This window comes from Lactuca virosa, chromosome 2 (genome assembly GCF_052849685.1).
Source record: "Lactuca virosa cultivar CGN04683 chromosome 2, Lactuca_virosa_CGN04683_v6, whole genome shotgun sequence".
Classification (NCBI taxonomy): domain Eukaryota; kingdom Viridiplantae; phylum Streptophyta; class Magnoliopsida; order Asterales; family Asteraceae; genus Lactuca; species Lactuca virosa.
Window position 1 is genome coordinate 186152867 of NC_136427.1, and position 17641 is coordinate 186170507.

Genomic DNA, 17641 nt, shown 5'->3' on the forward strand with positions numbered 1-17641 from the left:
GAGAGAGTATATGGAGAAAGAGGGGGAATCATTCAGACCACGAGAAAAGATAGAGTGACCTGGCGTTGACAGCCTTTCATCATGCCAACCGTACGATCTACACGCTGCTTCTTAATTATCCGTCCGATCAGTCTCTGCTACTTTTATCTTTAGGGTTAAAGTGAAATTAGAAAAATAAAAATAGGCATTAAAATAAAATTATCATTAACATTTGGATCTCAAAAAATTAGATTTCTTCTAATCTTTATTTTATTCCTTAAAGTCAAAATTAGACAATAATTTAAATTTTATGATCATATATTAAATTTCATTGAGTTATAAAATATCACTAAAGTTTTTTTTTTAAATGGAGTCTATCATTTGCAAATTTAAAAAACAAACAAATTAATCAAAAATAACAAATTCAATGATCTTTTACGATTTAAAAAAAGCTTATGAACTAAATAATCATAAATTTGATAGTATAATTATAATGTTACATATAGGGGTGAGCAAAAACCGCACCGCAACTAAAACTAACCGCAAAAACCGCATAAACTGCAACCGATTAACCGCAACCGCAATAAAAACCGATGGTGAGGTTTTCTGTTTTTCAAAAACCGCAAATTTGCGGTGCAGTGCGGTTATTAGTTTTCAAAAAACCGCAAAAAAACCGCACCGCATATATTATATATAATTTTTTTTTATTAATTATTAATATATTAAATATTAAAAATAAGACAAGTTTCATGGATGAAAGATTGATAAAATACTAGAAGACAAAAGTGTTGATTTTTTTGTGATGTTTAACTTTGAAAAATGGTGAAATTGGACAATTTTAAGATATTTATTGTTAATTACTATTGATTTGACGTTTTTAAGATATTAGTTGTTTGTGATTTAAGTTAATTGTCTTATACCTTATGGTTTTTTTTTATTATTACAAGTAATATGTTTAAACTCTTAAAGCCGTTTGAGCTCCAAACTGTAGTTAAAAACCACACCAAATCCATGCGGTTAATAACCGCAACACAGAAAAAACAAAACCGCACCGCAAAAATAACCGCACCAAACGGTTTTGAAAATGGATTAACCGCATTTGCGGTTAGTAGTGAGGTTTTGACTAATAATCGCACCGTGCTCACCCCTAATATATACAAATATTAAATGTATTATTTTTAAATGTGATTCTCTTTATATCTATTTCGCTCTTCATTTAAACATGATTTGAAAACTCTGTAAAAAATAAATTTTTTTGCTAATATATAAGAAACTAATTCATCGAACCTCAAACCTCAAAAATTAGATTTGCATCAATATGCATAAGTTTATAGCATTTTGACCACCAGATTAGCATTGAAATTTGACTTTTAACAAAACACTTACAGGCTTGAGGAGTGGCCTCGTCACCCTTCTCACCAAAGCCGTCGCTATGATTTGGTTCACATGCCTTACTTTTTTATTAAACTCTAATAGTACATCTATCTTGTTTAACTAAACATGTCAATGTTAAATATGTACACATTAAAAGAATGTGATCATTGATGATTAACAGATCAGCGATGTATAAAAAAACTAAAATATGACAAACTAATAATAAAAAAATGTTAAGATCGAAATTATACACTAAACTACCGAATTTGTGTTCATTCGGTGTTTAGTTGTAAGCGTCACTAAACTTATGGTTTTTTTATTCAAAGTGATATTTATAACTGATGATAGGAAGTTTAAAAACCATTTTTGTAACGCTCCAAAAATAAGACCATAATATTTTTTCGTTTTTAGATTAACAAACATCAAACCATATCATTATCATAATACCAAAGTTATCAAAATGTATCGATACATCATCAATATCAGAGTAAAACACATAATAAATACATCATCAATATCAGAGTAACACAAAATACAAAATTGAGTGGTGTGTGCTCTGCAATCATCCCAAACTCTTCCCTTTGGAACCAGAAGTACCTGAAACATAAACTGAAAACTGTAAGCACAAATCTTAGTGAGTTCCCCAATATATCACATACCATACATAATAAACATATAATGGGCCTCGCCCGTCATCAAACCCCGCTCGGTATACAGATCGGGCCCCGCCCGGCATACATATAAACAAACACGCATGCAATAATCACAAAGATACATAGCATACAAAATGGTCATCGGACCCCGCTCGGTAAGCGTAAGAGTACATAACACATGCAAGAATCAAGCAGACATCTAGCATCCTCACATAACAAAATCATGGGTCGGCATTGGTGCCTTCGACCCACTAAACACAGTGAGGAAACTCACTTCGCACTGTCGAAGCTCACAGAAAGGATCTCTGGCTGTTGGCCCGCTAAAATCCTCGCGCTATCAATACCAATGACATCCAATTCATAATTGGATTCCAATCCATAACCAACAGTCCAAAAATTAGGGTAAAAAGACCATTTCACCCCTTACCTAGCTTGGACCAAGACTAAGGCTCAACCCTACAGTCTGAAAGGCCCAATTCCAAATTAATCATCCAAGGCCCAATTTTCCAAATTGGGCCCAATCCCTTTCATGGGCCTTTCCAAGAGAATCCAAAACAGGCATCAGCCCAAAAACTTGATGGCCCAACAAGGCCCTAAGCATATAAGTCCAAAAATGGGCCAAACCGAAGCCCAAGCATCCGATGCCCAACCTGCTGAGTACGCGGGGCGTACTCAGCATGTATGCGCAGCGTAATCGCTTTAGGACTTGTACGCTAAGCATACCTGCTTGTACGCCCAGCGTACTCCTCCCATATGGCCAACTTCCATTTTCCAGCTCTTAATCAATTAAGACCTCCATCCAAACTCACACTTGACTTCCTTAAGATGGTTTATCACGTAAAGTTGCCAAATTTACATGCATGCATGGCTTAATGAGGCTCTTAGAGCTCAAAAGAGCTTAATAAATGACTTAATGCATGCATGAGACCATAAACACCATAAAGTTTGCACCTTTAAGCATAAAGAACCCTCCAAACATCCAGATCTACATGATTTAGCTTCTAAAACGGCCTTAACCCATCAAGACCAACCAAAAAGGGACAAAGAAGCATAAACCATAACATGAAGAGATCTAAACAAAGAGTAGACAAGGTATGAGCTTTATACCTCAAAAGTCACCACAAGATGGAGCTAAATCTGGATCTCTAAGCTTCCCCCCTAATGAATGAGTCTTCCAACTTCTTCTTCTAACACTTCAAGGAGTACAAAACACCAAAAATCAAGACTAAGGCTAAAAAACACTCAAAGATGCTATTAGGGTTCGAGATTAGGGTTTTAGGGCATCGAAGGCTGATAAAGAGGCCATCCCTAGGGACTTAAGGAGCTTATATAGGGTGCATTACCCCTAAATTAGGGTTTTCATTAACCCCTCGTACGTCATGCGTAATCCTCGTGCGCCCAGCGTACGAGGCCTCGGTCCCGCGATCAACCCCACTTAGTATGCTAAGCGTACCATGTGGTACGCCCCGCGTACTAGCTTCCCAGCTAGTACGCTAAGCGTACCCAATGGTACGCCCCGCGTACTAACCCGAATGAGCAAATTGCAATTTTTTGAAAATGAAAAGAGCTAAAAGGAAACATACCCCAGTTCAAGTGTTACAATTCTCCCCCACTTGAATCAGACTTCATCCTCGAAGTCCGCTGCCCCAAATAACTCTGGATAGTGCTCCCTCATCTCATCTTCCGGCTCCCAAGTCCACTATGAACCCTTTCGGTGCTGCCATTGCACCTTCACCAATTCTACAACATTGTTCCTCAGGGTTTTCATCTCCTGGTCCAGAATCACCACCAGTCTCTCAATATAATTTAGGCGGTCATCCACCTGAAATCCCCCAATGGAACCACTGCGGAATCATCAACTAAGCACTTCCGTAGCTGAGAGACATGGAACGTGCTGTGAATCTAACTGAGCTCATCTGGAAGATCCAAGCGATAAGCAACCCGGATCACCCGAACCAAAACCCTAAAGGACCAATATACTTGGGGCCTCTTTATCAATAACATCATAAATGGTCCCCTATAGTAGTGAAATGACGAAAATGTCATTCAGTTAATGGACAAAAGTTAACGGAGTTACCAATAAGGACCGATTGTCAAAAGTTTTGAAAGCACTGAGACCATCTGTCATTTATTAAACCACGTGACTAAATTTCAGATATGAAGAAACCATAGGGACCATTTATGATGTTTTTTCTAAGTTATATATGATCCCATGACAGATTAACCGTAAGTGGTCAATACAAAAATCAATTGTAATAAGCTCAAAAAAATCTTCATTTAAAATGCTCTAAGATATATGCAGAGTCTAATATTATTTCTTTAAAAAAAACTTTATAGAAAAATGAAAGACTCCAGCATTTATACTTTAATATATCATGATATACACTAACAATTAGATATTTATATTTAAAGTTCATACATTTAGTTTAAGCTTATCAGTATATCACAAATTTTATCTAACTTGTGAACAAGTATATTAAGATGTATTTTCCATTTTAAATTCATAACTACTTAAATTTGGTGGGATCTTGAGAAATACAAAGTTTTTTTTTAATTTCAATTTTAACTAAAGTAAAGATCCAACATTTAAATTAATTTAAAAATAATTTGAAAAAGACCATTAATATAACATTTAACACTAGGGATGAGAGTGGGTCCAAACCCGGACCGGTAGACCCAGACCCAAAAAACTCGGGAACCAGTTAACGGGATTTTGTAGGACCGGTATATAGGAACCGGTTTCGGTTCGGTTCCGGGTAACGTACCGGGTAAAGTGGGTCTAGAACCGGAAACATTAAAGTGGGTCGGGTGGAACCGGGTAAAGTGGGTCTAGAACTGGAAAACCCGGGAAATCCGGAATTTTTTAGTAATTACTTAGTGGTTAAACTTTGAAAATTTTCAACTTTGATATCCCAACTTCTGGGGACTGTAAGTCATTGAATATTAAACCCAAAATGACAAAATTATAGTCTAAAATCATGTACAAACTCCAAACTACACGTTGCAAAAAAACCTCATGTTAATCCGACTTCAAGTGAATTAAATAAGCATTTTTAAATTTTCACAAAATATAAAAATAAAGCTGAAGCATTGATATCTCAACTTTAGGGGACTGTAAGTCAATGAATATGAAACAAAAAATGACAAAATTATAGTCTAAAATCATGTACAAACTCTAAACTACACGTTGCAAAAAACCTCATGATAATCCGACTTTAAATGAATTAGATATGCATTTTTAAAATTTCACAAAATATAAAAATAAAGTTGAAAAACAGAAAATTCACAGCTGTGATATCCCGGCTTTGGGGGACTGTAAGTCAATGAATACGAAACCAAAAATGACAAAATTATAGTCTAAAATCATGTACAAACTCTAGACTACACTTTGGAAAAAACCGCATGCTATTTTGACTTCAAACGAATTAGATATGCATGTTCTAAAACATTTACATAATACAAAAAAATATCTGAAAAACATAAAGTGTCCAGCTTTGATATCCCGACTTTGAGGGACTGTAAGTCAATGAATATTAACTCAAAAATGACAAAATTATAGTCTGAAATCATGTACAAACTATAATAAACTACACTCTAAAAAAAACTTCATGCCAATCCGACTTCAAACGATTGAGATATGCATGTTTTAAACTTTTCATAGAGTTAGTTAAAAAAAGAAAGTTAAATATAAAGGTCTAAATATTTGAGAATTTTGAATTTATAAAAAATAAGAAAAATAATGAATTATTATAATAGAAATGTTTTTTATCTTTTAAATTTAAACAAATAATTTAAATAAATAAACAAAATAAACTAATAAGCTTTAATTTTGAGAATTTTAAAATTAAAAGGTAAGTTTATTAATGAAATTGATATCTATTTATTATTCCATTTATTGCAATTATTATATTAAAATATTATGTAAAAAAAAAAAAAAATACTCAAATTCAAAATAACCACAAAATGACTTTTGGCAAATTGAATGAGAGTGTGACAATTAGCAAAAAAACATTTATTTATTAGAGTAGACTTGAAAAACATGATATATAATATTTCGCAAATCCATATTTTGGGAGATTTTCTTAATTTACAAATTGCAGCATTTGAAAATTGTGACTAAATTAGTAGCAGACACTAACCAAACACGTAGTTGATCTGCTCAGTTATCCAATAACTAATTACGTGATTAGACGTTATTTTGTTGCCTAAATCATTTGCAAAGATATTTATTTGCATTCAAGAAAATTCCTTTAAGTTATACAAACAACTAATGAAAAAGATGAAGTGGTAGGGATCATTCCTAAAGTAATTTCACGAGAATCGAAGATATTTAAAAACTCAATATTTAGAAGTCGACATTTATTTTATGATATTTTGATAAAAAAAAGTGATCGTTTCATGATATTGTATGTCCCATTTTGATTTTTGATCCTTAGTGGTTTTATTAAAAGGGTTAAATTCCTATTGAATCTCGTAATTAATCTTCTAGGTAATTTGTATATTAAAGAATTATTATGTCTTTTGTATTATTTTAAGCGATATATTCTTTAAAATAATTATTGAAAAATCCATGTTATATGCTTATAATATCAAAAAAAGATACTTTAATGGTAAATGGAATTTTGATTACCAAAACCCAACTTTTCGTCTTATATGATCAAATCTTCTATTTATTATAAATTCAATGTATATCTTCCTGATTATTTGTTATAAGATTTTGTTATCTAAAATAAAAATTCGTTAAAACTAATTTCTTTAAATAAAAAATATGTTAGAAAAAGTATTCGCTTTTTTTCCTAATGGTTTATTCGTTGAGTTTTATTTTATTTATTTATTTATTTATTTTTCAGCAGTATGAAATTAAACAAAGCCTAGCAATGCACTAGTCAAATAATTACAAAGGGTTTAGATATTTGTTGAATTTTGTAATCAACCAACCCAACTGAGCTTAAACTTATTACTCATATTAAAAATGTGTTGCTAAATTGACACCCCTTAAACATCCTATAAATAAAGGTAAGAATTTGATTTGATACTTTTATATAAGTACAATGTTGTAAACTAAAATTACAAATGACGACGTGTGGGGAATTGCTACATAAAAAGCTGATAAATGAAAAAAAATAAGCAATAGAAAATAGTCAAAAGTATAGGGATGGTGTATTTTGAGATAAGATATGGTGTAGAAAAAAGTGGTAAGAGTTACAGTGGTAAGATAATTCCATTTATTGGTTGAACTCGTTTCAAATATAGCATTCTGAAACTTCTATATCTCACAAAAAGTGGTAAGAGTTACAGTGGTAAGATAATTCCATTTATTGGTTGAATTTCTTTACTTTCACTATCACAGTTATTCAGGATTATTTAAGAAGCCAAAAGTTGCTTCAATTTTAGATGCCTCTCCTACTTGTTCGAATAACTGTTACAACACACATTTTTTATTCCAGAAGCGCAAAGAACAAAAACACCATATTAAAAAGCATACAAACTTCCAACAGCTAGGCCACCACGTTTTTGGTAGCCATCACTTTCTCATCCAAATCATGTATTATCGTCAACTTTGTTCCTCTAATTACTTTATTACCAATTAATTTATTTTTTAGTACGTTGGCATATACTAATGTATCAGGAAAAAAAAAATCATAAAAGGCACAAAAACCAGAAACACAACTAATAAAACATTGACATTTCGCAAACATGATTTAGTGAAGTAAGTATCATATAATGATTTGTTACATACATCAGGAATAGGAAGAGACCTTGTTAGATACATCTTCAAAAACTATTCGTTTTTGTGTACATCTCAAACTCAATAAAACTCGTTTTCTACATAAAACGACCAATCAAGCCTACATAATAACAGCCAAACCGATTGCACCTCCATCTTCAGTTCTGGAATCTGAGGCAGATATTGAGCTTCGAGGTCTTGCTGAAAAACACCAAAATTGAGGGTTTTTAGAACACACCATAATATAGATGTGGATTTTATTTATATTTATATATGCATGCATATGTATGGTTATCTGTAGATTCAAGAAGGTCCTTCCTTTCTTACCTACAACATTAGTGATTACGTTCACACTTTTTTGAACAGCAAGTGCTTTCAACTGGTTTCCAGTACCTACCAACAACAAGCTTCTCATAAGCTGCTTTTGTTCCTTAAGACTACTCGTCTTCCCCAATGCTTCTTCGAATGCCGCCAGATCTTGAGGTGTAATGCAAGGAAGTGACAGCAAAATCTATACAAATTTTCACAATAAACAATGCAATATTTAATATTTAAGCTTTCCCTTAGTAGAAATGCTTAAAACTGTAGACCTTTAGTTCCCTACAGTATAAAACAGGTTGTACTGTGTTTGACATGTATTGGACTGCGACCGAGACCGATGTCAATGAGACAAAAAAAATTGCAAACTTTTTGTCCCACTCAAAAAGGTGGGACATGGACTCGCTCTCGGTCTCTTGTTTATGAAAAAAGACGTAAATACCCTTCTAATCCTCATCATCGAAAATATCCCTACAAATCTTGTTCAGTCCAGTGTAAGAAAACGCAGCCTTACGGCTGCGTTCGTTACACATGACGGGACTGGATAAGGTCACTAGGGTAATTTTCGATGATGAGAATAAGAAGGGCATTTACGTCTTTTTTCATAAACGAGAGACCGAGAGCGAGTCCATGTCCCACCTTTTTGAGTGGGACAAAAAGTATGCAATTTTTTTTATCTCATTGGCATCAGTCTCGGCCCCAGTCCAATACACGTCGAACGCAGTACAACCTGTTCTGTTCTGTGGGGCCCAAAGAAAAAAAAATAGTAAAAAAATACTTACTTGTCTGGGCGTAGGGTCGTCCTTGCAAAAGTTTACAAATATTTCTCGACACAGACTAACAAGGTCAGCACTAGTAAAAGCATTTGACTCGAGTGCTAAACCTTGAATTATCCCCGAAAAAAGATCTTTACAAACAAATTGTCGTAGCTCAACATTATCAGTCAACATAGCCAGGTTGACCACGGCCCCACAGAAGGATGCAACCTTAATAGTCGACTCACCATCCGTCCATCTAAAAGCATCTAAACACAAACTCAACATCGGAACAGCTATATCCTTGTTCTTCAAAAGAAACCTGCACAAATCCACAATTATTTCAATTTTCAAATTAAAAACTAAAAAATATATTAAGGACTCATGTGCAGCTATACATATAACATATTACATACCCAACTAAAGAGGTTGACACGGCATTAGAATCTTTAGAAGACTGTTCAGAATTGAGCCCAGGGTTCAACCCTGGGCCCCCCAAAACTGAAAGTAGAGTTGAAATCTCACGGGTTAAGCCACGTAGTAACTTTTCTTCCATTACTTCAACTTTCAAATCAGATCCACCTAAAACTCCATTAAAATCTGGAACTTTTGCGCGCCCTTCATCCAAGAGACCAGACCATGAGATTCTAAGAGCTTGATGAGAATATACAAGAAGAGGGTACATTAGTCTTTTTAACCATATGTCCCATAGATCAGAAGGACAGTTTTTCACTAATGGGATCAAAATTGAATGAACAAGTTGTCTTATATGTCTGAACTCCATTGACTGAATATTCTCAACTAGTGCTAAGTCAACCGCTTCAATATCCATGCATCTGAAAAACGAGTCTCCAACTGTTGTTGATAGACCCAGTACATTATACCTAGAGCCAATACATAAAGACTGTTAAGGGCAAAATGGTAATTATGCCACATTGGTTAATGGTTACTTAACTTACCCGCTATCTCGGATACCCTTTAACCAGTTTCTGATATCGGTTTCGTTTGGTTCTGGATTTCCGTCTTTTGTGTTTTGCAAGCCATCAGTGAAAGTTATTGTACCCTTGGGCATTTTCGTACTTTCACCAAGAAGACTTGTTCGTTCAGCATCAGTCATGATCATAGCAGACTTTATTTCTCCAGGTAACAATTGAGTGACAGATGGCGACCAAAGAGAATGCATAGCACGAAGAAGCTGACAACAAAGAAAAAAACATAATTTTAGATATAATTTGCTTATAAGATTTTGAGATATATTTATAGTCTTACTTTGAGAAGAGGTGGGAGCATCCATGGGAGATGAGAAGCCAATGGATGAGAAGGAGTAGAATTATTAACATTCAGATTTCCTTTTTTAACCCCACTTCTTTTAAGTGCTTTTTCAAAGAAAGTTACAGTGTGAAATAATGACCACATAAACTGTGTTTCACCACACAATTTAACCAGGCCTGATGGATCGGATAAATACATGTTTTGCCACTCGATTTGTGTCCATTGACTGCTTAAAGGCTCAAGTAACCAGGTCATAACTTCTTGCTGCTGTTGAGGTCTGTATTTAATTACAGAAAAATTAGTAAATATCAATGAAATAAAGTAAAAGGTTAAAAGTAAATTACCCAGCTGCAGATGCGATAATGAGAAATGATTCACCAAAAAGATTGTGTTCACCACGAAGTAATTGACCTTCTTTTTGCAGATATGACACCATGTCTGCTATGCCCTGTTATCAAAATAAAACAAATATCAAATATTATAATCAAAAGTATTATGAGACAGGTTAATTGAATTAATTAATTACCTTCATGTGGGGTAAAAGACGAGTGTCAGCAGTTTTGGCTAATCGTATAAAGGCTGTGCAAATATGTAATCTTGCATGTCTAGATCTACTAGTTGCAGGATCCTGAGTTAAAAAAAAAGGCATGGTAAATAAGTAAATATTTAAATAAAGTAAGTCAAACTGGATTTTGTTTTTGTATAAAGAACAAGTGAAAAGCATACCTTGACAGCTATTGGCAATGAGGTTAGGAGCTCAAAGAGTTTCTTGATAACACTTTCAACAGCATCCGGATAATACTTCAAGAAGGGTCCCAGTGCTTCTAAATAGTGCCCAAGAACTTCAACTAATTCAGGTTCACTCCATTTCAAAGAAAGAAGTTGTTGAAGTAGACCTGAAGTTCACAGTAAACGGTGTGTTATAAGATCTGAGAGTGTACACACAGTAAAAAAGTATAAAAAAAGAACCTTCTAGAATTCTGCAAGAAGCAAGTTGAGCATCAGAAGCACTCCCATTCTCATCATTTTGACCATCAAAAACAGCTCCCAAAACATTCTCCACAGCAAGTTGCATGCTTTCTAGTATGGTTAAATTCTGAAATTTGAATTCAGAAAGGTATTTAAGTCTTTTTACATTTTTAACTTTCTTTCTATAACTTTTTTTACTGTGGTCATTTTTCTAGATAGAAGGGTAAAATGGTCATTTTTCATAATCAGACCTGAGAAGGCAGTGGGGAAAGAAGAAGGCTCTTAATGATCATAATGATTCTGTCTGAAACTTTGGTAATGGCTATAAGAGGTTTGAAAGAAGCAATAAGTCGAACCAATTCCAGCTGTACATTCCAAGAATTTAATAATGTTAGAAAAATGGAATAGATATATAAGATGGTTAATTGACCAGTTTGACCTCACATATATACTCACCAGCTTTGCACGATATTGGCCAAAATCTCCCATGCCCTCCACGTCATCACTCCATAATTCCAATACAGCAAGTTCATTTCCAGGGTTAGATTTTTCTTTTTTAAGCATTCTCTGAAAAGATATATCCAACATGATGCTACATATCTCATCATTTACAAAAGGTAAGATCTTTCTTTTATGATTATCAGCCTGCCCTGAACCAGGGGCAAGATTGTCAACTGACCCATCTCCAACTGTCTTTGGCTTCGAGAGTGAATCTCTCACTAATGCCTGATCAACAAACATTATGATGAATTTTTGAGTACATACTGTTATTAAAACACTAAACAAAAACTACTTGCAGAAACTTTTAATATACCAGTAAAAATACAAGGGACTGATAGTGAAGCTCAATCTTATAATGTCTGAAATACTGCACCATCTGCAAAAACATTTTCAAATGAGAATCATACATCTTAATCACTTATAGTTGTCTAACATAAGATTAAATGACCATTTTACCCTCACCACATTTAACATTCCAACAAACAATTTTCACAATATTCTTTAAGTTTAACGTGAATGGAATTGAGATTAAAAAAAAAAAGACATATGAGTAAAGGGTTGGTGTCTGAATACATTAATCCAGGTTTTTTGCTTAACTCATTTAGTCTTTTTGTCCAAAAAGAAGCAGCTCTTTAGTTGATCTATTACATTACCTTTTGTAAATAGAGAGATAGTATTTCACTATCACCAGTGATGCATTGCAAGTTTGTAGAACCAAAAGACACCAAACTTTCACATATACACTCTGCAAACTCAAAGTCACTATCACTAATAATGCCAGAATTTGTCTCTGATACCCGTAAAAACTCTGTAGATACATTCATCAATATGACAAGAATGCTGCTCATTGCAGAATCAAAATTAGAATCTGCATCAGCAGGTCTCCTCCTACAGACCATGATCTGGTTGTTAATAAGTGAAACCAGGGGCAAAAAAGTCAATGAATTTATAACATAGCCAACATACCAATTGCTTACCTAGAGGACACAAGCTTGAAAAACTCACACGCATGAAGTCGGAAATCAGGACAAGATAGTAGAAAGCCACAACTAGTTGAAAGGAAGAATGGTTGTTAGAAACTTAGAATATAATAACTGGAAGTGTTTTTTATAAAAGTAAAAAAGATCATACATACCCATGGATTGTGCCATATTTTGAAAGATAAGGAACTGGGGCCCACTCAGCATAGGCATTGATGGCATTAAGAGTAGCTGTTACTGTAGCTGCATGCTGCTTTGCAACTTCAAGTTGTTGCCTACCTGCTTCAGTCATGGCAGCTCCAAAGTGTCTTTCTAATAACTGAATGAGAAGTGTAATAAAATAAGAACAAGTATGCAATTAATACAGACATCCATAACCATTAATTAAACAATAAACAATACTTACTGTATACAACAATGGAAGGATTTCAGGCAAAGATTCAGTTAACCCACGTAACAACAGTCTACGTCGATCACCTGCATAGATTAAAAGTAAAAAAATTAGTGAATTTTATAAAGAAATATCAATAAGATAAGAGAGAATAGTTGTAACTTGTAACTCCAAACCTTCTAAGTCTTCGTTATGAACAGTGATATCTTCAGGAAGCCACCTCAGCATCATACACACCATCTCAGCCTACAACTAGAACAAAAATCAGCTTCAACATTTAGTGAAAAGCAAATAAAAAAGAACAGGAAATGGATTTTCTTTACATGTGTGGGGCCAGAGTTGGAAAGAGCTACTAGAGATGGAACAAGTTCTTGCCATAGACTTACGCCTTCTCTCCTGACTATCTGTATCAAAGATAGATACAAGATGATGATGATGATGATGACAAAGCAAATAAACCAATTGCATGGAACTTATGAAGCTAAAAAAGTTCAAAATGAAAATAGAAGTAAACCTCAGCAATGAGAGCAGCTGTTTGACTTTTTAGAGCCCACTCTCCAGAACTGTTTGCAATTTCGTTCATTAAATCCATAGAGACTTTTGCAAATTCCCGTCTTTCTTCAGGGCTCAATTCTTCCCATCTTAGTCGCACTAGATGCTGCATGCAATAACATAATCATTAAAAAAGATTTGTTGTTAGAGGCAGTTATGTTGACCCATTTACCTAAAAATGGGTAGATTTGGGCTAGGGTTAGGTTTTATCTGTAACAGGTCAAAAGCATTGAAAGTCTAACCAAATGCCTACAGCCTCCTAAATGTTTGTTTATAAAACTCAAAAAACAAAAAGGATAAAGAAGGGTTTTGGCAAAGATAAACAGTCATGTTACTTTTATTTAAATCACTAGATGAGAAGAAAAAATCAGCATAGAAGTAAGAAAAGAACCTGCAATAATTTGAATGCATGCAGACGAACTTCAGAAGGCCAATCTTTCTTGACTAAAAGAAATGATGTGCTTGCCAAAACACGAACATCCCCAGATTTTACCTATAGAAAAAGGATAAATAAGGCTCATTAAGCAAAATGTATGTGGATACCAATATCCATAGGAAAAGAGCAAGTACTTTTCCATAGATCTACATTGCATAACAATATATAAGAAACCCAATCACATATAGTGTCTAGAGACATGTAGGGAATTGTTAGCTATGATTTTTGTAATTAGTCACATGCTTATCACAAGCATATAGGTTGTTAGAAAGTTAAGTTAGTTACCATTCTGTTAGTGATTAGTTAAAACGTGTATATATGTTTCTCATTTCGTTTGTAACAATTCATTCAATCAATGAAGAAAACTTTTCCAACTCTTTCTTCTTTCAACTGTAACATGGTATCAATCTGAATTTGATCCTTTTCTACTGTCCATCATCTTCTTCAATTACTCAATTTCTCTTTCGTCAAGTCTGAATCTCTGATGCTGATAATTCTAATGTCGTTAATGCCACTGCTCCTTTCTCTCTTGGATCTTCTGATAATCCAAGAGAGAATGTGAAGACTACATTACTTGAGGTGAATGATGTCCACTATAAACTATAGATGGCAAGGGTTTATGACATAATCATATGCCTCAGCAACCAATAGTTTTTAGACCCTCTAGTACCCACAACAGTGACATCAGGTTTAGTAATAGGTGTAAACTGTAGCAGGTGATGCATAGACTGGAACAACTTGATCATTAGTATAATAAGCACATCTTCTTCTCCTTTAACACAATCAAGTTTCACATTAGGCCTACAGTTGTATGTATAGCTTCGAGCTTTCCACTCTTCTATTCTTCATACTATAATTTCTCTATAACACTTGTCCAGTTCTTTGTTCTTTTTGTTTCTCAATACTTTTAACGATAGTTTATTTCTAACTTGTATTACCTTTCAACTCCAGCATCATATGAAGGATTAAGTTTGCCAAAAAAACCTCAAAAGAATGTACGGATTTTTCAAAAGTGACATGAAATAAATTTCAAAATCTATTGGGAAGTGAAACATGTGGAACCTCAGATGAACCTAATATTAATTTTTCTCAATTACTAACAATTAACACGACATTGCAGAAGTTCGTTCATCGCATTTCCATACATAACTTCACATACGAAAAAAAAAAATCTTCAAAATACGCCACATCCACTGATTCGTAGGCAGCGTATGATCAAACTTGTGAAATAAACACGTTTTGCAACCAAAACCCGAATAGTGCAAGAGAAGGGACGTAATATACTCACAGATCGATAGAAAAAATTGTAAAATAAAACACAAATGAACATACAGATTCTAAGTACGACATAGCCGATTTGCGATCGTCGGACGAAGAGCTCCAGCCAAGGGCGGCGACGATAGCTCGGGCAACATCGCTCGCTGTACCACTGCTGTCCATGGTCGCGGCAACGACTAACGTGTGAGTGAGGGTTTTAGAAAGAGGAAAGCTTGCAATGGGGTAATGTTCTAAACCACAGTGTTAAGTTTAAAAAAAGTTATACCGTTTCTTTCTTAATTTAAAATTTATTATATTTTAATATATTTATTTTCTAATAGACCAATGTATTCTCATCAATTTTTAAAATCCGATTTTTTTGTTTAATCGGTTAGACGTTAGATGATCGGTTTTCGGTTCAATCAATTCGATTGTGAGTCCAAATGGAGGTTTACATCTAGTAGTGGTGTGTGTGTCAGACTTATGTATACTTCGGATAACCTTCTTCTTTAACTATAAGAGCCAAAAACACTCAAATTTGCAAAACACACACACACACAAGCCACACACACGAGATTAGGGTTTTAGAGGGGGTTGGAGGCTGATAAGGGTGGCTAGAAATGAGACCATAATGTTTTTTATATAGAGACCAACTCGAAATTAGGGTTTTGCACCTGAGCCTAATACGCCCATCGTACTAGATGGCCTCCGCGATTCTGCATGATGCACGTACTCATGCGTACGCCCCGCATAGTATCTTGCAAATTTTTCTCTTTTAGGGACTTAATTTGACATTTTAGGAAAAAGACTCAAGAATGAAAAATGCACCTTATTTTGGGATGTTACACTCAAATGGTCAACAATATTAGTCTTGAATATACTTTTTTGTCATAATTTTTTAAACGACATAAAGTTAATCCGAAATACCAAACAAAAAATTCATTCACCCAAAAAGAAAAAACGTAGTATTTTTTATTAAGTTATTCAATGATTATTTTGTTTAATATTAAAGGGAAAACTGCAAAAAAGTCATTACATATTAGCCTCATAATCGACTTAGTCCTTATACTTTTTTATTCAATTAAGTCCTAAAAATCGATAATCGTATTCAATTTTAGGGGTGGCAAATATGTACCATGGAAAACCAACCAACATGTGTACCAACCGAACCAATTATGTTGGTAGCCAATATGTTTGGTAGTCAACATGTTTGGCTGGTAGTACCGTACCAATTAATTAATAATGGTACGGTAATGGTACAAGGTTTTAAATGTCACGGTATTACCGTACCAACCAAGTTATTTTTCATATATATAAAGTATTGTATATTTAAACTTTAAATGTATTTGACGGTTAAGAGTTCAAGTGCTTTGATATTAGCATTTACCGTCTAGTAGCTTTTAAAGTTTAAACTCATATTAACATATCCAATTTACTCTATTGTTTAGTTTAAACTCATGGTACAAAAATATAAAAAAAAAATTGTATCGAATTTCCAATCCAACCATTCAGAAAACTCTTATTTACAAAACCTACATGTATCTTTTAAGTGCACAATAACACATAAATCTTAACTCCTAACACACCCATACATGTTGGTATATACCATTACCAACATGTACCAACCGAACTTACTGGTAGCCAATTAAGTTGGTACCAACTGTACTTGGTACGGTAGTGGTAACTAAAATTACATACCAATTAAAATTGGTACGGTAAACGGTTTGGGAAAAAAATACTCGGTACCGTACCAATTCCACCCCTATTCAATTTAACTCTTTTACCCTGTCAACATGTCCTCCAACTTTCAAAATTACACTTTTGGCCTAGATTTTAAATTTTATTACAAACTTGGTCTAAAATTTACACTTTTTGGCAAATATTTTAAATTTTATTACAAATTTGGTCAAAATTTTACCTTTTTGGCATAGATTTCAAAATTTTGTTATGAATTCATCATAACTTTAGTTTTTCTTTTTTAACTTTTTTTCTCAAAAAAAATTTCGAATATGTTTTTTCTTTAAAAAAAATCATATTTATACAAAAAAAACATATTTTCACATAAAAGGTAACCCCTAATAGTGAAATCTAATTTGTTTTGGAAGATGGTAACTTATAAATTGGAAATTAACCCATTTTGATATATTATTTTGGGTTTAAAACAAAAATATAACGTTGTGTGGGTTGAAAAAAAAGTTGTATGGCGATAAATTTTGTTTTTTAATTTGAAGATGTACATATTTTATCAGTGATCAAAATTCCTTTTGAATTTTGAATATGATTTATTATTTTATGATATTAATTCTTATATAACTATTATTTAGAGTATACATTTAAAATGATAATTTAATTGTCGATAATTTACTTCTCAAATGATGTTTTTTATCGAAAACATGTTTGTATATATATATATATATATATATATATATATATATATATATATATATATATATATATATAATCATGTTTGTATACA

At 33.5% G+C, this 17641-nt stretch overlaps 1 protein-coding gene across 2 annotated transcripts; it reads right to left on the reverse strand.

The window, feature by feature from the left end:
• Nucleotides 1-7667: 7667 nt before the first annotated feature.
• On the reverse strand, nt 7668-15415 carry LOC145159844 (ARM repeat superfamily protein). 2 transcript variants are annotated; one of them, XM_079078888.1, is made up of 22 exons: nt 15241-15415; nt 13864-13965; nt 13435-13578; nt 13244-13324; nt 13097-13166; nt 12936-13006; nt 12685-12848; nt 12527-12598; nt 12203-12437; nt 11863-11925; nt 11505-11774; nt 11300-11413; nt 11049-11175; nt 10806-10975; nt 10606-10707; nt 10424-10527; nt 10077-10356; nt 9767-10002; nt 9224-9691; nt 8835-9129; nt 8062-8245; nt 7668-7935 (listed from the first exon to the last, which is right to left on the reverse strand). In XM_079078888.1, exons 1-22 carry the CDS (start codon nt 15346-15348, stop codon nt 7856-7858), a joined length of 3540 nt encoding a protein of 1179 aa, XP_078935014.1. In that variant the 5' UTR covers nt 15349-15415; the 3' UTR covers nt 7668-7855. The 2 variants fall into 2 exon arrangements, with proteins under 2 accessions (XP_078935014.1, XP_078935015.1); XM_079078889.1 differs by lacking the exons at nt 13435-13578; nt 13864-13965; nt 15241-15415 and having other exon boundaries at nt 13097-13172.
• Between the last annotated feature and the right edge of the window lie 2226 nt (nt 15416-17641).

Excerpts from the sequence above, each read along its gene's own strand:
- LOC145159844 (XM_079078888.1), bottom strand. The coding sequence starts at position 15,348 with ATGGACAGCAGTGGTACAGCGAGCGATGTTGCCCGAGCTATCGTCGCC. Across the intron at positions 12,438-12,526 it reads TTCAAGCTTGTGTCCTCTAG|GAGGAGACCTGCTGATGCAG; the intron begins GTAAGCAATTGG and ends CATGGTCTGTAG. Across the intron at positions 9,692-9,766 it reads AAGGGTATCCGAGATAGCGG|GTATAATGTACTGGGTCTAT; the intron begins GTAAGTTAAGTA and ends TATTGGCTCTAG.